This window comes from Kogia breviceps, chromosome 4, assembly GCF_026419965.1.
Source record: "Kogia breviceps isolate mKogBre1 chromosome 4, mKogBre1 haplotype 1, whole genome shotgun sequence".
NCBI classification, from domain to species: domain Eukaryota; kingdom Metazoa; phylum Chordata; class Mammalia; order Artiodactyla; family Physeteridae; genus Kogia; species Kogia breviceps.
In genome coordinates, this window is record NC_081313.1 from 25,807,011 (window position 1) to 25,827,607 (window position 20,597).

General features: G+C 46.3%; 1 protein-coding gene across 3 annotated transcripts in view; it reads left to right on the top strand.

Annotated features, from left to right (window-relative positions):
• Nucleotides 1–20,597, top strand: part of PDZD2 (PDZ domain containing 2) — a 388,118-nt gene that overhangs the window by 125,743 nt on the left and 241,778 nt on the right. For all 3 annotated transcript variants that reach the window (XM_067030849.1, XM_067030851.1, XM_067030850.1), the window contains exon 2: nt 16,347–17,187. In XM_067030849.1, coding sequence (XP_066886950.1) covers nt 16,712–17,187 — 476 coding nt within the window. In that variant the 5' untranslated portion in view covers nt 16,347–16,711. The remainder of the gene's footprint in view (nt 1–16,346; nt 17,188–20,597) is intronic.

Consider the following 20,597-nt stretch of genomic DNA (forward strand, 5'->3'; position numbering starts at 1 on the left):
GGAGCCCCAAGCCAGGGGGCTAGCTCAACACTCACTGGAGGGGAAGGGGGTAGGAAAAGTCAAGGGCATGAAGGTAGAGCGTGGTGTAGTTGGTCCAGAGCTCTGCCCATGAGCTGTAGAATTCTGCACCTTAAAGGTGTGTGACGGACTCCGGCCTATGCAGCTGCCTGTGCTCCAGAGAAAAATGCATGAGTCAGGTCAAACATCATGTGCTGCTTCTGGTGGGTCTGAAGATGCTTAAATATGGAGGTTTTGCCCAAGGGAGCAGTAAATTTACTTTCAGCACGTCATCAACAAACATTAAACTAGTGCTCTTTCTATTCAGACTCATAGAAAAGGGAAAGCTAGTTAATTCTTATCCCACTATGGGTAATATCCATAGAGAAATAAGGAAGAGCAAATTTCTGCCCTCTGGATAGAAATAGGGACAGGTAGATCCACGTGTATTGCTGCAAATCTCAGAAGTTTAAATGTCTGCCTTTGACATTCCCTTTTAATAGAAGCTCTAAGCACATGTGCAATAGAGATCCTATCCAAACCAGCTTCAACAGAAAGGATATTTAGTGGTTCTCCAGTGTCCACAATGTCATCGAGGTCCCAATTTCATTTTCCCTCTCACTCTGCCATCCTCAGCATTAAGCTTCATCTCAGGCTGGTATCAGGATGGCAGCAGCAATTCTAGCCATCCAACTCGGCCCTGATGACATCCAGAGGAAGAAGAGGGACCATCACTTCTTGGCACTTTATTTTCGGAGTGAGAAAGAGTTTTCCAGAAGACCCTTGAAAGGCTTCACCTTGACTCGTTGACCAGTGTTGGGTCACCTGACCTTTCCTGAAACCATTGCTGGCAAGGGAAGGGTGTTACTCTTGATCAGTCAGGCCTATCTCTACAGCTGCGGCCCTACTGTAGAAGAGATTGGATGAATCCCTAAACAAAAACCAGAATTCTGTTAGGGAGTAAAAAAGAGAGAACAGATCCTGGGTAGACAGTCAGATGTGTCCTCTACAACTCAAAAGAAGCCATAGAATTGGTTGCCAACTCTATCCTCTAGTGACTTTCAAACAGTTTTTTTAGCTAGTTTGTTGAAATAAAATCATACCCAGAAAAATAAACAAACTGATAAAAACAGTGTGTGGTTGTAAATCTACAGAAGATTGTGGTCCTAAGATCATCAGACTTTTTTATTCCTTGTCTCCTTTCATCCTTATGACACAGTTGTACTATATAGAACAACAGGTCAGCTGGCCAGAGAGGACCAGTATTTACAGAGTCCAGACAAGCAGGGGCTTTCAAGGATGGCATCTGGGCCGGGAGTAGCAGGTTTGGGCACAGGAGACCAGAGGGTGAGGTGACAGGGAGCTGGGAAGAGAAGTTCCTCTGGGTAGGGTGAGGAATTTTGATCCTGCAGCTGACTTATTCACTCTCTGCCTACCTCGTGTGGGTGACCCTGGCCCATGGGTGATGTTTGCATCCAGGAGGAAATGAAAGGCCTGTTGAGGCAGGGACAGAGATGCTGGGTAGGACTGCTTCACAAAGGGCAGAGAAGGCAGGCAGGTCAAAGGCTCTAAGAGCTTCATTTGGGATGGGGTAGGTATAGAGTTGCCACGTAAAATATAGGACATCTCGTTAAACCTGAATATCAGATAAACGATGAATACAATTTTAGTATAAGTATGTCCCAGATGTTGCATGGTACATACATATATTAAGATAGACTACATATTTGGACATACTTATATTAGAACATTACTCAGTTTTTAATCTGAAATTCATATTTAACTAGGCATTGTATATTCTTTTTTAAAAATTGAAGTATAGGTGATTTACAATGTTGTGTTAGTTTTCAGTGTACAGCAAAGTGATTCAGGTATATATATATATGTATATATATTCAGATTCTTTTCCATTATAGGTTATTACAAGAAATGGAATACAGTTCTCTGTGCTATACAGTAGGCCCTTACTGTTTATCTCTTTTATACATAGTAGTGTGTATCCGTTTATCCCAAACTCCTAATTCCCCCCCTTTGGTAACCATAAGTTTATTTTCTATGTCTGTGAGTCTGTTTCTGTTTTGTAAATAAGTTAATTTCTATCATTTTTTTTAGATTCCACATATAAGTGAGATCATGTGATATTTGTTTTTGTCTGACTTACTTCACTTAATAGGATAATCTCTAGGTCCATCCATGTTGCTGCAAGTGGCATGATTTCATTCTTTTTTATGGCTGAGTAATATTCCATTGTATATATACACCACATTTTCTTTATCCATTCATCTGTCAGTGGACACTTAGGATGCTTCCATGTCTTGGCTATTGTAAATAGTGCTGCTATAAACACTTGGGTGCATGTATCTTTCTGAGCTAGAGTTTTCGTCTTTTCCAGATATATGCCCAGGAATGGGATTGTTGGATCACATGGTAATTATACTTTTAGTATTTTAAGGAGCCTCCATACTGTTTTCCATAGTGGCTGTACCAATTTACATTCCCACCAATAGTGTAGGAGGGCTCCCTTTTCTCCACACTTTCTCCAGCATTTCTTATTTGTAGACTTTTAAATGATGGCCATTCTGACTGGTGTGAGGTGATACCTCCTTGTAGTTTTGATTTTCATTTCTCTAGTAACTAATGGCATTGAGCATCCTTTCATGGGGCACTATATATTCTTATTTGCTAAATCTAACAGCCCTACATGAATGAGAAATGAGGGGGCTCCTGAAACATTAGGATATTAGAGTTGACTTTCCTCCCATGGTCTCCATTCTGAGTCATGGAGTTGTGGCACCTCTTGTTCTACCCAATGAATAGTTTCAAAGTCCTGTTACATCAGAATTACCTGAAACGCTTGTTTAAAATGCAGTTATCTGAAAACCACCATGGCCTCCAGTGATTCTGAGACTTGGCCCAGCTTCGGAAGACTGCTTCAGATTTTAAGTTCCCAGGGGTGAGGATGTTGCTTTGTTTACTGCACTCAATGAATATTTGTTAAAAGAACGAGTGAATGAATGAATGATTCCTCTCTGAGGAATCCTCATTGGCTTAATCTGTGTTTATCTTGTAGAACCCAGGAACCCCAGGAACACGGGGTCTTTCTTTCCATTTCTTTTCTGGTCATGAGACTTGTGGGAAAGGACTTGGGTGGAAGGTGAAATGGAGAGAGTCTTGGAGAGCAGTGGACACGAAGGGGGTAACAAGACAGAGAGCAGAGCCAGCGACTGGGGCCCGCCAGGCAGGGGGCAAGAACGTCTGCAGGGGGAGGTGGGCCAAGTGTTTAATCACCCCCTCGGGCAAAGAGACTTGCGATTTCAAGTTGAGAACAGGTCTTCAGTTATTTTCACAGGATTCCTTTAGAGTCTGACTTGGCACGTGCTCAGCTTTGCAGGGAGAATGACCAGGATGCTTAAAGCCTGTTGGAAGTGCTTCAGGGGAACTTGGTGGGTGGCAGGTAATGGCCGATTTGCTAATCTTGGTAATTCCCCACACCAGCAGGGTACCTGGGAGAATCTCTTTCCCATAGCACTTATCTCTGCAGGCTTAGAAAAAACTAGATTACTATCCTAAAACTTTAAACCCGTAATAGGCTCAACCATCTACATGTCTCCCAAATAGTTGTGCCCCAGTGCCTACATTTTCTCCAATGCAGAGAACTAGAAGGGATTTTTTGGTTCCAATTTGCAAGCCTGGCCAGAGGCTCTGCGTGTTGGATGAGAACGTGCTTCCAATCCCAAGTGAGAGTTTGCTGGGTGACGTCATGGACACCTAGCTCTCTGCCTGCCGACTGAATCGCAGGTCCCCTCTCAACCTGTTGCCCCATCTGTGTAGCGGGGATGCTGCCACAGGGCCGCAGGGCTCTGGGAAATGCTAGAGCCGTCTGGAATCTCAGCAGCATAAGGCTCCTCTGCAGGGCTCTGGGTTAAGAGTGGCGAGAAGAGCATTGACTCCCCTGGCTTTTTCTCCGTGACTTTAGTTCTGTCCCTCCTGCCCTCACCTCCCTCAAGCTCTCCCATGCACCAGTCTGGGCAGATCAAAGCCATGCTCAGGAGGGGCTGCTGTGTGACCACTTTGTGGCCTCCTGTAGTTTGGTTAAATCTGGAAGGTGTTCTTGGTACTTGGGGGCAATGGTGAGACCCCCGCCTCACAACCCTGACCTTAGAAATAAAGACAAGTCTTCTGTGTTGAGGATTAAACTAGTAAATACATCATGCACGGTTGAATAGCCAGCCTCAGGAATATCCAAGTTAAGAAATTGTCCATAAAAACATATAAAATCAAAGGAATCTTGGGGAGGATGGACTAAAATATGATTGTCTCATAATTCAAAAGATAGAAATCATACCATACTGGTGTTATAGGGTACGTGGTTAGGAGAAAGGGGTGTAAATCGAAGGGGGGTAGTTAGTGCAGAGAACAGGGAAAAAACCTCCAGGAGCCAGATGTGGGTGATACCTTTTCAAATGTTGTCAGGTGGAGGGGAATCTTGGCTGTGTGGACGGTTCCCTTTGCAAAGCCCAGGCTGGAATAGGAGGGAGTGCCTTAGCTGGGGAGCCCTCCTATGCTCACCTGGTTCTCCTTGTTCTGCAGTTTGCCTTCCTCTGCATCCCGCCTGCAGGGAAAACAGGCATTGATCAGGTTCACGCAAACATCCTGCCCACTTAATAATTGTATTTTCCAACTGGAAGTTAATGAATGAGCTTTCCTGCTGGTAACTGTATGTCTGTGTCTTTCAATGTGCCAACAGAATTCATGTTTCCGAGCCTGGGAGCCTAAAGAAATGGATGGTGGGAAGTTGACCAAGGTCAGGCTCACCTTGTGGCATCTCTCTGGCCTACCAGTGACCTTCCCCAGCCACATCTTTTAACTATGCACATGCCCCTGGACATTAGCACAGACACAGTAACAGCAGGATCTTAGACAGTGGGTCCAACCTCTATCATTACCCCAGGCTTCTCCCCAAGGTTCATGCCCAGAGTAGAATCGATGATTTGATGATCTCTGGCCTATTTCCTTTCTGTTTCTACAAACTTTGATCTTATTTTCTCTCTACTTCATTTCTCTCCTGTTATGGAATTAAGTCCTGTGGACCCTGCTCGGGTCCTAGGCTGGTTGAGGCTCTTTGCCGCGGCTGGGGGAGGGTTCTTTTCCTGTTCTGGTTCAAGCAGCCGAATGACAAAACTGAAGCTGAGATGCACACAGCATAAGCGTTATTCAGTGGCCAAAGGATGGAGAAGGGGGAACTAAGTTCACAGATCAACTTCTCACCCATGTAGTAAGAGGGATTTAATTTTAAAGAGTAAAGACAAAAGGAGGAGGAGTGTGGCTAATGACGGGGAGGCATATGCATTAGTTTACCAGGGAAGGGGTAGGGCTTTTTTGAAGGAGTGGGGTGCCACCCGCTTACTATCCTTTTTATTGGTCCTTAATATACAGTCAAGGCCTCTGGTAGGTGTGTCATTTAATATGCTAATGTAGTAAAATCAGCATATAATGAGACTCAAGGTCTGTTGGAGGTCAGATCGGTCGCCATCTTGGTCCCAGCTGGTTCCATCTGGTTTTTTTTATTTGTTTGTTTGTCGCTTCCTTTCTTATCTCTGGACTCTTTAACCTAAAGATTTATGTTAACTCCTGCTAAAGGTGGGGGTTGGAGGGTTGTGAGCAAAGACCTGGGGCAGCTCTGGCAACACTCCCGCTGTTGTAGAACCCAAGTTCCTGTGCCCAACGCCCAGTGAGGCCCGAAAAACAGAAACATTGGAGTTTGGAGCAGGAAATGTTTATTGTAGGGCCAAGCAAAGAGAACAGGGCGACGCCTGCTCCAAAGAATTTTTAAAGGCTGCAGGGTGTGTGGCCTCCTCTGATTGGTCGGTGGTGAGGTAACTGGGTGGCGCTGCAGGGATCTCATTCATCAGCCTTCCGGTTCCAGCCAGTCTGGGGTCCTCGTGCTTGTGTTCAGCCTGAAGTTCCCATCCTCCACCTGGGTGGGACCCTAGTTCCTGCAGAACAACTCAGAGATGTGTATCATTGTTGTGTTTATCCCTTCAGGAGGAGCTAGGAGTCCTGTGCCTCTATTGTTCTAATCATTAACTGTTTGAATCTGCCCTCTGGAACTCAGGGGCCGTCTAGGAGGCTGAAGTCTTTTTCCTACAAACAAGAAATGGGGGACACCGAAAGGCTTTTGTACCCTGGAGGGCCCCAAAGGGTCGTGCTTGGTTTCACTACCCTTTTAAAGGCCAAGATGACACACAAGTAGCCTTGGGGGCCATTGAGAACACGGGGACTCATGTATCACACACCTTCACAATCTTTCCCTAATTCTTTTCTTTAAAAATTATTTTTATTTATTTTTATTTTTATTTTTTTTGCCGTACGCGGGCCTCTCACCGCCGCGGCCTCCCCCGCCGCGGAGCACAGGCTCCGGACGCGCAGGCCCAGCAGCCACGGCCCACGGGCCCAGCCACTCCGCGGCACGCGGGACCCTCGCGGACCGGGCCACGAACCCGTGTCCGCCGCATCGGCAGGCGGACCCTCAACCACTGCGCCACCAGGGAAGCCCGAAAAATTATTTTTATTTTTAAAAATTTATTTATTTTTGTCTGCGTCGGGTCTTTGTTGCTGCTCATGGGCTTTCTCTAGTTGCGGCGAGCGGGGTCTGCTCTTCGTTGCGGTGTGTGGGCTTCTCATTGCAGTGGCTTCTCTTGTTGTGCAGCACAGCCTCTAGGCACGTGGGCTCAGTAGTTGTGGCACGCGGGCTCTAGAGCGCAGGCTCAGTAGTTGTGGCGCACGGGCTTAGTTGCTCCGCGGCATGTGGGATCTTCCCGGACCAGGGCTGAAATCCATGTCCCCTGCATTGGCAGGCGGATTCTTAACCACTGCACCACCAGGGAAGTCTCTCTTTCCCTAATTCTGATGTCCCGCCTGGAAGAGGTCAAATGAGGATTCCTTTCCTGTCACTCCATGGATGTTGACTTGCCTTCTCATGACCATTGTCTGAGCCTTTCCCACAGCGAGGCCTGGGAAAAGGGGCCGCTTCTCAGAGAGGCACAGGGGATGAACCTTTGTGCTCCATGATCTTTTGGTTTCCTTTGAGGATACTCTCCCCGCACCAGGCGCTGCAGCCCTGACGGCTGCAAGCAGTCTGGGAGGGGAGGGAGTGGAGGCCGGTCTCTGCACAACTTAGGCCTTTGCCAAATTGGAAAGTCCACAGGTCCTCAATGGAAACACCGGATTTCCTCTCATTCCCACACCCCCCTCAGGCAAGTTCCTTCCCCCTTCCTGAAACCTTGGTTCTTTCTGCTACTCCACAGGGTTTTTATTCAGTAGGATATATTTCTTCTTGTCTTCTGGAAAGGCTGAACTGTGGTTATAAGCACATGAATGTAAACCACCCAGGCCCGCCCCCCCCCCGCCCCTTTGTCTTGACAAATACTCAAAATCTGATAAAGTAATTTGGCCCATCTTTTCTGCAGTTTAAAACTTCCATGTGTGGCGTACATGCTTCTTAAGGAGGCTAGTGACTCCATCCCTGACTTGCTAACTCAGCTCCAACGTCCAGCAAACTGCTCCAACTGAAAGGAAACTTAGTAGAACTGCCTCATTTGGCAGATGAGGAAACTGAGCCTCAAAGATGCTAAATGACTTGCCTGGGGACCTACAGCTAGCTAATGGCACAGTGTATCATTGGCTGTTAGAAATACTTGAGTCATTGTTAATTAATGATGAGGTCAGAGCCTATGCAGTTGGAAGCCAAGAATTTAAATATAGTGAGAAGATTATTTACCCAAAAGTCTAAACACCAGATGCGTCTGAACAGTGCAATTGTTCTGAAAGAAACAATTGTAAAATAACTACCCATTAAAGAAGAGTAACTCCAATGTAGTTGAAGAACATATGCATGCTGTATGTTGATGGCATGATCTACAGGCCTGCAGAGGACAGGTGGTGGCATCATGGCCGCCCCATTCATGCAAAGTGGACAGGATGGTCACATTAAAACGAGCAACCACAGTGACCTCGGGAAAGTCTTGCTGCCCACATAGAAGTCTCAGTCAGTTACCCATTTGGTAGACAGCAACTGTTTCAAAGTGTTGAATTGCCATCTCACAAATATGTACATTGCCTCATAAATGCCCTCTTTCCCCAATCATCGTACTCGTTCAGAATCTAGATGCCTAAATTCCAGATATATAATTAATCCAGAACTGCCCAATGCCTGACATTCTGAGTAAACAATCTTAAACTGCAAACGTACAAACTTGTTTCGGTATTTGAAGCCACAACAGATATATTTTAGAAGTACATAGGGAAGCGGAAATCATTTATAATATTCATTTTGGTTTTCTGGTCCCCAACTGTTTTCTTGCACCCACCTTGAGAGAAAAGATTCATGATGTTTCATGAATTTCTGCAATTTCTACTCATTCCCATTTCTTAAAAACTTTGAACAAATAGTCCATGTATTAGGACACAGAATATCTTCAAGCACTAGATTCTCAAACTAGCTGCCAGGTCATTCTTTTTCATTTCATTCATCTTTTTTTTTTTTCTTTTTTCCTACTCTTCAAGGGTCATCAGACCAAGAAACCAGAAAGGATCTGGGTCCTGTCTTGATGTGCATTTCTCTCATTTGTCTAATTGAAGGCTGGACGTAGTAATCCTGGAGAGCCCCTCTAGGTCCTCACCTTCTTTAATTCTGTGAGAATAGCTCTCCCATCCCCTAAAACCCCAGCACAGACCTTGGAAAGCCTCACTTTCCAGAATCCATCATGTGCCCGCAAATGTGCCGCTTCATGGCCCTTCGCACACCGCGTTCAGTGATCTCTTTCCCCAGCAGACCACAGCCTCCACAGGGCTGGTCATCATTTCTTCCCTGGCCTAGCACCACGCCTGGCACAGCTGATCCTTGCTGCGTGAAACAAAGGCCGATCAAATTCTTCCTCTTTCTCATACACAGCCATTCTGCTAGTCTAGATCCAGTCATGTAGACAGTTAAACATTAGCCAGTATCTTGCTCTTCCAAAACATAAGCCGACCTAAAGGAGTCATAATCATTTGATTTATCATGGTTCTCAATCAGTTGTAGGTTTGTCTGTTAACACCTGGGACTGCAGGTGGTGGACGGATTCATGCGGGCTTTTGCTCTTTAAGGGATAGAAACATGCCCTGTTTGTTGTTGTTTTCGGTGGTAGTGGTGGTGCCCCCATATCAAGGTAGGAACTCAGTGATAGCTGCTAATTGACAAAATAGAAGGGCTGATGCTAAAACACTCAGGATTATATTCTGGACCTTGAATTTGAGGGTTAAGAGTGAGTTAAAGCAATGCCTTCATTAGGGATTTTGTTCACCTGTAACAGAATGACGAATTAACAGGACTGAAGGTAGGGGCCTATTTTTCTCTCATGTAATAAGTCTGGAGGTAGAACACCTAGGGTTGGCACAGTGGCTCAAGGAAGTCAGGCCACTGTCTTATGGTTGGTCACAAGATGGCTACTAGAGCTCCAGCCATCACATGTGCATTTTAAGCATGAAAAAGGAAGAAAAAGAACTCTCATAAAAAATGAACCTCTCTGATAGACCCACCCAGCAACTTCATGGGCCAAGACTATATGTTATGGCTACCGCTCTCTGAAGGAACACTAACAAACATAGTGTTTTGGCTGGGTACTTGTTCTTCAACCACAGATGGATTTCTGTTAGGGAAGAATAGAAGAGAAAGAATACCGTGTAGTCAACTAGCCACAGTTCCCTCCTGTGGTTCCTCAGACATACCCTTCTTTCCATATGTGGGATAGACTCTCTATTTTCAAGAGAGAAGGCTCTCAAGCCTCATAGAGTTAGCATATCAAGATTGGAGCCCTGGATCTCTGGGTGACGTGTGGTCCTCTCCATCAGTTCTGGATATAACTCCTTGCAATTGAGCCCCGACACATCTAACCTGCAGTACTGGGAAAGGTGTACGATAGCTACAATAAAAACTTTCCTTTATAAAAGGAGGGATGGAAAACAAAGCAGTCACTGTCATTAGCAATGACCAAATCCTTCTGGAATAGCAAGAGTCCAACCCCTCATTCTTGTGGCAAGAACTCCTGTTCCTTGCCCTCCATGGCCCTTGCCTCTCTCTGGGGGCTCTTCCTCATTCATTGTTTTGCACGACCACTTCTGTGGTGGACATGGGGAGGACACCTTCTCTGGGGCCATACACATCACCAAACCTACTGCTCATTGCTGTGAATTGCTGCAAATCAGGTTGGGGTCTTTTGGCAATAGAGTTCCCTCACAAACTTCGTAGGCTTCTGGGCAATTCCAGATGACTTGTTTCCTTTCCTTTCTAGTTCATGAGTTCTGCCCATGTCCCTAAATTTTAACTTAACGTATGCTACTTAACGAATGCTGCTGGCCGTTGCTGAAACAGTGGCCTCCGGTGCGTGATCACATCTTGGGCAGCAGGCTTACCACCTCTGTCTGATAGGGCACCACTCGCCCCCTTCTAATCAAGCAGCCTGTCTCAGCCCTGCCAGGGTCTGAATGCAGGCCTCTCAGGAGACAGATTGCAGGCTGAATGTCAAGCGTGCCTTCCTTAGTAGAGTGGTATTTCTTCCCATCTCACTTGCCAGCTGAGGAGCTCGGGACTTTGCTGGGAGTGAAAAAGCACCACCAATATTCTAAATTTTTCCTACCAGCTTCTCTAACACCACAGTCTCAGTCAACACATCTGTGACTTTCCCCTGCACAGCAGCTGCCAGGTGAACCAAATATGTCATAGTACAGTGAACGTCACCTTTCCAGCCTACAGTATCTAAGTCCTTGGCATCTCCCTCCCTCCCCCCGCCTGCTCATCTAGTTCCACATTTTAGGTTCTGGTACTTTTATTTTATTTGCTTATTTATTTTCTGGCCGCGCCGTGTAGCATGCGGGAAACTTAGTTCCATGACCAGGGATCGAACCTGCTCCCGCTGCAGTGGAAGCTCAGAGTCTTAACCACTGGACTGCCAAGGAAGTCCCAGGTTCTGTTACTTTTAGTTTCCCCACTTCTAGGTACCACATTGTGCATTTGTTTGGAGTTTAATTCAGCTAATCGGTTGGATTTTGAAAAATCCAACTAACGGTCATTAAACCACATGGGGGGTTATTTTTTCTTCCATGTCTGCTCTTAAGGAATGCTGGCATGAACCCTACCCAGATCATCTCACTGACCAGAGCTCTGTTGTAGAGCTATCCATACCTCCTCCAAGAGAGGCTGGGTGTTAGATGAATACATCACCATGTCCAAGAAAATAAAGGAAGAAAGAAGGAATGGCTATCACATAGGCAGTCACAAGCTTCTGACTCAAGCTACCTGCTTACTTATCATAGGAGGTCCATCGGTGGTGGAACAGAGATCACCAGGCAGTGGGGTGCAAGTGCAGGAAGGCAATGTTGTCAGGATCAGACAGGCAGCGTGCTGATGTGGAGAGGAGCAAGGCCCCGTCCCGCGGGTCTGGGTTCTAGTCCTGGCTCTGTTACTTACTGTGAGACCTCAGGCCAGTTATTTAGGCTCTCTGTTTCTGTTATTTTTTTCTGAGCCTTTCAAAAGTGCATGCTAACAGTACATCTCCCTGCAGTAGTGTTGTGACAATTAAATAAGGGCATCGATTGAAAGTGCCCATTTAGAACAGTGTCTGACATGTGGTTATACTCAGAAAACATTAGCCATTAGCCAGTGTTGGTAAAATGGGGGCAGATGCTCTTGTTTTATAAGGTGGTTATGGGGATCAGAGGGAGAATGAATGAGACAGTGAGGAAGCAGCCAGCACAGGGGGAGGTTTCCCCTCACTCCCTCCTTGTAGCCACTGCTCTCCTTGTCCTCTCTTACCTCTGCAGGCAGCTGAGCAGGCTCTGACCTCAGGGTCTTTGCACTTGCTGTCCCCTTGGCTGAGAACAGCCTTCCCAAAGATATTCTCTCACCTCCGTCTCTCACTTTATTCAGGTCTCTTCCCAGAGGGGCCTTTCCTAATCCCCTCCTATGCCCATCCCTCTTTGTCCTCTGATGCTACCCCAATTCTCTTCACAGTGCTAATCACCACCTGATGTTACCGTATTTTATGTTACTAATGCACCCTCATCAGATCACAGGCTTCATGAGGCTCTGTTAGGAGCGTTGTCTGTTTTGTTCAGGGCCCAGCCCGTGACGGGCACTCAGTGAACATCTGTGGAATGAATCAGTAGTAAATATTTAATCAACATTGGTTTCCTTTTAAAATGTGAGCATTTTCTAAAAGTCAAGAGAGGAGTCCTATCCCGGAGGAAGGAAGATTAGATGGAGGTTGAGGAATCTGAACTTAGCGCAGGTTGGAATAGGAGAACATTTAGAATCCAGGACAGTTGGAAGCAGGAGTTAGTACAATAAGACAGTCCAGTATAACCTGATTTCGACGCAAGATCTGGATAAGCCAGAAGACCTTTTCACACCTCCTGCCAGGTTCAGGATTTAGCCTTGGATTTCAGGTGACTCTGAGTCTGTGGCTTTGGGCAGATGATTGGTTTCACTTAGTTCACTCTCTCTCCTTTTTTTTTTTTTTTTTTTCCATTATTGTCCCCCTCCTCTTACCCCGGAGAAAATTTTAATTTAATTTAAATTCTAACACAAGAAATTAAATACTAAGGAATAAGTGTTTGTCAGGTGGGATTGAGCTTTGCAGGGGAGGTGGGGCATTAACCATTATAATATCTAAGTTTTGTGGGTAATGTCACCCTGCGGAGAAAACATGGCTTAGCTAAAAGGGTATCCAAGAACTTTGGTCGATTCTAACACCACATTAGTAAATTACCTCTGGGACAGAAGCATTTACTTTTAATGTTAAGGCTGTCAGCTTCAAGCTACTCAAAATTAATTTAAATTATCATGGTTGTTTGCTTGAGATAGGAAGCTAATTGGAGAATTATGTATGGTAGACAAAAGTGAACTGTACCATTGCCGCAGACCGCCATGTCCACAAATTCGACTCCCTGTTGAAATGGATTGATCTTCAGGATGAGAAATTTTTAGACCTTTACACACATCAGCCATGGAGGGATGTTGTCATTTGTAACCATTTTCAGACTTCTGTGTCTTCTCTGGGTCAACATCCTGTTCACTGGAATAGTTGGTATTGGAATGTTTCATGGAATATTGTGGAAGAACCACACTTTTCACAGTGGTATTGTAAGATTGTGTGTCTTTGCATATGCCTGGAGTCATCTCAAAATGTTGCAGTGTATGGGAATGCTTCTACTTCCTTTATTTATAGAAAATCGCAGAATAGGAGTTGATCAAATAGGGGGCTGGAAAGATTACTGGAAAATTCCTAATTATAGGTATGGAATTGACAGGTTATATAGCCCGTGAACACCTTAATAAGACTAAATCTCTTTGGGGGGGTGTCTGTGCACTTGAAATAATTTTCCCTTTTCTGAAAACTCCTTCTCTGCCCTCACCACATTCAGGGCCAGAGGGTGGGCTCCCAGCAGCAATATTGATACCTCATGACCCTGCCTCCTTGGCGATAACCAATTAGACTACTGATAGACAAATGATCCAGTCTGAGCCAATCGGCTTTGCTCACCTCCAATGTATTCATTAAAACCCTTTGAGCTGCAAAGAGCAGAAAACAACTCAAGGTAAAGTTTAAAGGGTTTTGTTTTTTTGTTTTTAGTTTTGTTTTGCTTTACCTTTTCTCTTTTTCTTTTTTTAAAATTTAAGTAGTTAAAATTTTCAAATGTAATGTATTATAAGAATTGATAGGGTCTTTCAGGTCGAGGTGGGAGGGCAGTACAGCCCCATCTAGGAGGGGTGAAACCCCGGATGCTGTGGGGAAGCTAGAGCGTTCTCTCTCCCCAGTCTGGCCCCTTTGCCTTCTACCAGTCATCTTTATTCTATTTCTTGGCAGGATGATTTTCTTTGCTCCTGAGTTCACAGAGCAGGTAGGATATTGCCATCCAGAGGTCCTATTTCAAAAGTTATAGTTCCTGCCACACCCTGGAGACTAGATCCCTTCTCTCAAGGTCTCTCCATTCTCAGAGAAGAAGTCTGTTCCAGATTGCATGACACGCTCAGCCTGGGACCCATCAACAGGGGCTGGGGACTTATATTATGTGAACGTGGCTGTCAGGAATGTGCCTTCGTTAATTCTGTTAACAGGGTGGTCATAGACTTGTTACCCACTAATTTCCATTTATTTATGCATCTCCCACTAAACTATGAATGCCTTCAAGACAAGGAATTTGCCTTTTTGATAGTATATTTTCAGTTCCAAGTTCAAGGTCTAGTTCTTAATAGATGTTCAGTAATACATGTTGCTTAAATACAAGTTGACATGGGGGAAAAAATTCCCTACTACTCTTAAGTTTGGTTCTCTTCAACCAGACTTATTTAATGAATATCTTACCCAAGATGTTTACTCTGTTTTCATACGTATGGAATCGCCTGAACTGTGAGTAACACCTTGGATCACCATCAAAATTTTAATTTTAAACCATCTTTAAAAAATTGTTTTAGGGACTTCCCTGGCGCTTCCACTGCAGAGGGCATGGGTTCTATCCCTGGTCTGGGAACTAAGATCTCGCATGCTGCAAAGCGCGGCCAAAAAAAAAAAATTGTTATAAATTATTGAGTCTACAAGGTGACAGACACTGTGCTGAGGTAGGGAATGTATTGATGAACCCGACATTGGCACTATAGTTGAGAACCTCTCTGTGGAGTAGGAGAGAACTTAGAGATCATTTAGCTTAACTTTCTCATTTTACAGATGAGGAAACAGAGACTCAATAAGAGTTGTTAGGCCTGATGGAAAACGTTTTGATTTATTCATAAGATTTTAATACGTCTGTGTGGAGTTACTCTTCAGTGAAAGGTGTTAACGTATTTTGGCCAAAGGAGACATTCAATTTTTGTCCATGTGTGGATTATCTTTTCTTTGATCTTGCCTTTCTTTTTAGTAGGCACATGATTATGTAGATGGTATTTGCTAAGCTTTTGGTTTATTTCGAACCAATTAATAGCTGGCACTCAAGTTCTCTGGAAACTCACAACTTAACTCTATTGGAAATTTCTTTACGGTTACTGAGTATTAGTATTTATTATTGATGTGGCTTCTGACACCTCTCCCATTTATTATTATTCCTTGTTAAATCACTTCCTGAGAAGGCTCGAGAATGTTTTCCATCTTTGATGGCACAGTTTATATTGACTTTCTCTGGGTGAAAGTGAAGTTCTGAGAAGAGACTGAAAGGAGTCATTTTTCTGTGTTTACAGAGGATGGAGGTGAAAATCTCTTTGGTGGAGAAGGAGAATTGGCCATGGAATTCAATTAACCTATCGCCGAGGGGGCATAGATTGTGTGCCGGGCGCTGTGCACGTTCAGTGGGAGGGGATCATCGCCGCCCCCTCTGGGGAGCCGCACCTGCCACAGACGTGTGCAGCCTGGGGGGTGCATGGCTGTGTGAGCAGTGTGTCCAGGGCAAGCCAAGGAGCGGCCAGGGCTGCTCCCCCAGAAGCTTGGAGAAACATCTCTCTGCAGGAGATGGCTTTTGGGTTGGCCTAAGCGTAGGCTGCTTTCAACACTTTACCAAAGAAAAAGAAGCGAGGCGACTAAAGCTATAGGCTGTAAAGGGACATGATACCCTCTGAGTCTACATGATAAAGCCAGGACCCTAGGCTAAACTTAGGACTGGCGGTGGTCTAGGGGAGAGCCTGCATCTCTCTGCAGTGTTGACCGGCTCTTCTCCTCTTGGTAGCACTGTTAGAGCAGAGTTCTGGAATGGAGAGACCTCCTGTGCATACTCTTGGGCTGATCAAGGCAAAAGGACATAGACTTGAACTTCCCAGGAATGTGAGTTCTTAAATATGTCCAGAACCCCCTCTACAATCTTCCAGGGAGTCTTGTCACACAGAGCCTCCTGGGTGGATGTGAGTTTGATGGGGGTTGTCCTGGCAGAAGCCGTCTCACTTCCCTGCTGATCAGGGAAACTTCCTGGGGAAGGTCAGCATTCTGGAGGTTTCTTGTCCAAGGGAAGGGTGTGTGTGCGTGCGTGTGTATCTGTGCATCTGTGTGTACAGGTGTACCTTTGTGTGTATCTGTGTATCTTTGTATCTGTGTGTCTCTACGTGCATCTCTTTGTGTATAACTGTGTATGTGCATCTGTGTATGAGTGTGTGTGTGTGTGTACATGTGTGTGTGCACAGGGTGGAGGGAACAAAGCTGTGGAATGGGGAAGGGCATTAGGTTCCTGACTCAAAAAGCAAGCACAGTCCTTCTGTAATACTCTCCTGCCATGCAGGCTGTGTCACAAGGCTCACTGTTGTGACCGGAATTTTTTTGTTTTTCCTCTTCCAGGTGTGAACGAGTCCAGGGGAGGTAACCCTGTCGCTGCCGGTGGAACGCCTCATTTCCAGGTCCTTTGCACGGGCCCCGCTGTGAAACGAACCAAACGCGGACCGGTCAGACACTTCCTTCCTTCCCTCATTGACACTCAGGGCCCAGCGATTGTTCCACTGTTGTTCTAATTGTGTCCCATGCTCCTCTTGCCAAAGCAAACAGCCAGAACCGGAGTAGGTGTTCCTTAGGCTTGTCTGCCAGCCTGAACATGAACACAGGCAAAGCTGAGGACAGCCCACGTTCCCGTGGGACGTGGGGCCCCGCAGGGCCCAGCCCCCAGGAGTAGGTCCTCTCATGATGTTGGCGTCTGGGAGTAGCCAACCATGCCCATCACCCAGGACAATGCTGGGCTGCACCTGCCCCTCCTCTACCAGTGGCTGCAGAACAGCCTGCGGGAGGGCGGGGCCGGGCCGGAGCAGCGCCTCTGCCAGGCGGCCATACGAAAGCTGCAGGAGTACATCCAGCTGAACTTTGCTGTGGACGAGAGCGCGGTCCCACCTGACCATAGCCCCCCGGGGATGGAGATCTGTACTGTGTACCTCGCCAAGGAGCTGGGGGACGCAGAGACCGTGGGCCTCAGTTTTGGGAACATCCCTGTTTTCGGGGACTATGGAGAAAAGCGCAGAGGGGGCAAGAAGAGGAAAACCCACCAGGGACCCGTGCTGGATGTGGGCTGCATCTGGGTGACAGAGCTGAGGAAAAACAGCCCGGCAGGGAAGAGTGGGAAAGTCCGGCTGCGGGATGAGGTCCTCTCCCTGAATGGGCAGCTGATGGTCGGAGTTGATGTCACTGGGGCCAGGTGAGTGGGGAGTGCCAGCTGGCGTAAGGGCAGCATGCGGAACCCCTGTGGTTCGCCTATGCCTGATGCTGGGATCGACAGCTGCTGAGTATTGTGAGTCCTACTGTGGTGATTAGCCAGTGGCATTGATCTTACAGAGGGAAAATGCACGCTCTAAGTTGAAGTTTTTTGGTATTTATATGTTTCTTTTTTTGCTTCCTTATCTCTTAGAAGACTCAGGCTCAAAGTTTCTCCTTTTTCCTTGAAACTTGGGTTAGAAAGAAGAGAAACAGTACATGATAAGATGTACAATGTGACATGAGAAATGTCACATTGAGTTAAACCCTCTTTTCCATTCAACCTAGCATCTCACCTCTAATCGGAACAACAAAGATTAGGTCCTGGTTATGTTTCCATCTGCCTGTCCCATATCACCTTTGTCACAGACTCACAGTCCAGAAGACCCTTGAGATGCTTAGAAATGTCTTTAGACCATCCCCCACTCCGCCAGTTTCCCCGTCCTGGGAGATCCATTTGGATCTTATCCGAATGAACATACTTCTGTTTTCTACCCGTGTGACAACCTACCGTGGCAGTAAGTTACGATTGGACTGTTCTGTTGTCTTCTGGGTGGGTTAGGGTCTCTAAGACCACTCTCAGCTTCGGTGATTTAGTCGGGGAACTCAGAGCTCAGAAAAGCTATTATACTCACGGTTACAGTTTATCACAATGAAAGGAATCAGATTAAAATCAGCAAAGGTAAAGGGTGCATAGAGTAGAGTCCAGGAGAGACCAGGAACAAGCTTCCAGTTGTCCTCTCCTAGCAGAGCTGTACAGAAGCACTCAATTCCCTCAGCAATGATGTGTGACAACACTTAACGGAGCACTGTTAACCAGGGGAGTTTGCCCAAGCCTTGGTGTCCAGGGATTTTATTGGGGGTCGGCCACACAAGCCCTCCATGCCTGTGTAGCTGACCTTAGTTACTAAGTATCCAGTCCTTCCAGAGGCCAGACTGGTAACACATGGCCCCAAACCGCCATCATAGATCACATTATTAACATAAACTATCTGGTGTGGCCCAAGGCCCCAGGTATACAAAGATACTCCTATCAGGCATTTCAAGAGCTTAGACGTTACCTCCCAGGAGCTGGTCAAGGGACATTCCTTCCTTTGGAATGCACAGGTATTGAATACCCCAAACCTGCCAAGTTAATCCATTACTGCACACCAGGGTTTTAACGATGGGTATATATGAAAGAGACAGGAAAAGAGAAGTTTGAAGCTATTCTGAGATGTGTAAGTTTTGTCAAGCCTTCAGGGGCTCCTGTGAGGATGTCTCCTATATCCCAGAAGGAGAGAATCATAGAGAGAAGGGCACCTTGGAAATCATGGTGACCTTTTGATGGGGGATACATCTAACCTGAGAAGACCTTGAAGAGAGAAAAACAGTGCAAAAATACCTTGACTTCAATCTTTTCCTTCCCTTCTGTCTGCTACCAGAGCTTCCCATCAAAGGGAATCAGCCAGGGGCAAGGGATCCCATCGATGTTGTTCATAACGTGTGAGCCTCCTGGGACAAAAGGCAGGGTAGAAAAGGGTGGAGAGTGGATATGGGACGAGGGGGTCAAACAAGAAGTCATTAGGCACATGCAACATGGTCTGAGTTTAAATGAGCCAGTTCATGGAAAGGACATAGCACAGGGCTGGCTGGTTGATGTGAGTCCTTACTCAGTAGACACTTTAACCAGTGTTTCCTTTGGGTTGCCTCTTGGACTGATGGGATGCTCTTGGCTAATGGCTGAGTGCCTAACTGGCAGTTACTGGGAGACACTGCTCATTTTCAAGGAGTGATGTTGCAGATAAATGTTTTTATTGGGGATTAGAGATTGCTCTTAGCAAAGAAGCAACGCTGACCACCATAGCACCCAAGATGCTACAAGGACTTGATAAGGTGACTCTAGTCCCTGGTGGTGGGTTCCTTAGGGTTAGAAGTGGGGGTCACTATGAGGCAGCCCTTTCAAAGCTATTCTTGAATGTCCTCGACATTTGCAGCTGTCTGATTTGAAGGGAGTGGGTTTGGATGGAGAGGTAGAAGGAGGAGCATGGAGGGCACATCCAGCAGGAGAGTGCTGTGTCAGGAGCTGCAGCTCTGAAGCCAGACGACACCGGGGCTGCCTCCCCAGGTTTCCCCACTTACCAGCTGGTCGACCTGGGGAAAATCACCCCTCTCAGACTCTGATTTCCCATCTGTGAAATAAGGACAAATATCTATTGATGCCAATGACTAAATGATGAAGTAATGCACACGTAGGGCTTAGTACTGTGTCTAGTACAATAAATAGTGCTCAATAAAAGCATCAGGATGACTATTGTACATGGAGAGCGTTTTGGAAGACCGGGATTTTCTTATCCAAGAGATTGATGGAGTCTTTAGGATGTTGGAGAAAGTCTTCCCATACTTGGGAAATGTTCTTTATCTGTTTAGGAAGCTCTTATCTTGTACTGCTTAAGGCTGTGGAGTCTTTAAGAGGCAGAGTTTTCTGTCCCAGGCTCGGAAAGTATATCTGGCCCTGGAATAAGATGGTTTTACAGCTACAGGGGAGGATTCCTTGGTGATTTTGATTTACTCGTTGGAGCAAGTGATAGGGTGATGCCCATTTTGCAAAGAAAGAAGACACAGAAGAATAGAAAGGTGATGGGCCCAGGGTCATGAGAAGATGGAACACAGCACTAGCCTCTTTCATGGAAGCTCTGAGGAAGGAGCAAGTATGATGTGATGGAAGAAGCAGTAGGACTGAACCTGGGATTCTGGGTTCTCTCCACGGGTCTTCTGGAAACTAGCTTTGAGACCCTGGGTAAGTGTGTCAGGATAGTGGAGCGGGGGTGGGCAGGAAGTTAGCCGCCTTTGCTAACACATTAGGAGAGATCTATGAAACATTTCACCTGGGCCACCTGAGCTGGTGTTTTGGTTCCAGAAGCCCACAGAGGTGAAGTGGTGTTCCCGGGATGCCCGGCCAGTGATAACTGGCAGAGCCGACTCTCTTTCCCTCTGCTGACTCCCAGCTGGATACCCGATCCAGTGTACCACTCCACCTAGTGTGGTCAGGAAGAAACATTCAGGCAGGTGTGGCCAGTTGGCATCTGGGCTAAAATAGCTGAAGATGAGGAGCTGGGGGAACGGAAATAGGAAAACGTTGAAGGAACAGGCCCGTGGGTGCTCTAAAATGTGCCTGGGATTTGTTTGAATCAAGCATGGTAAGACCTGCAGACAGGGAAATGACTGCCATGAGGGAAGAAGTTTATGCTCACAGATCCCTAGAAACAGGAGGCACAGCACGCTGTGCGGGGCCACAGGGGAAGCACCGGCGTCAGTCGGGAGGCAGAGCAGGGAGAGGGGGAAGCATGGCCCAAAGCCTTTATTGGAGGTTTC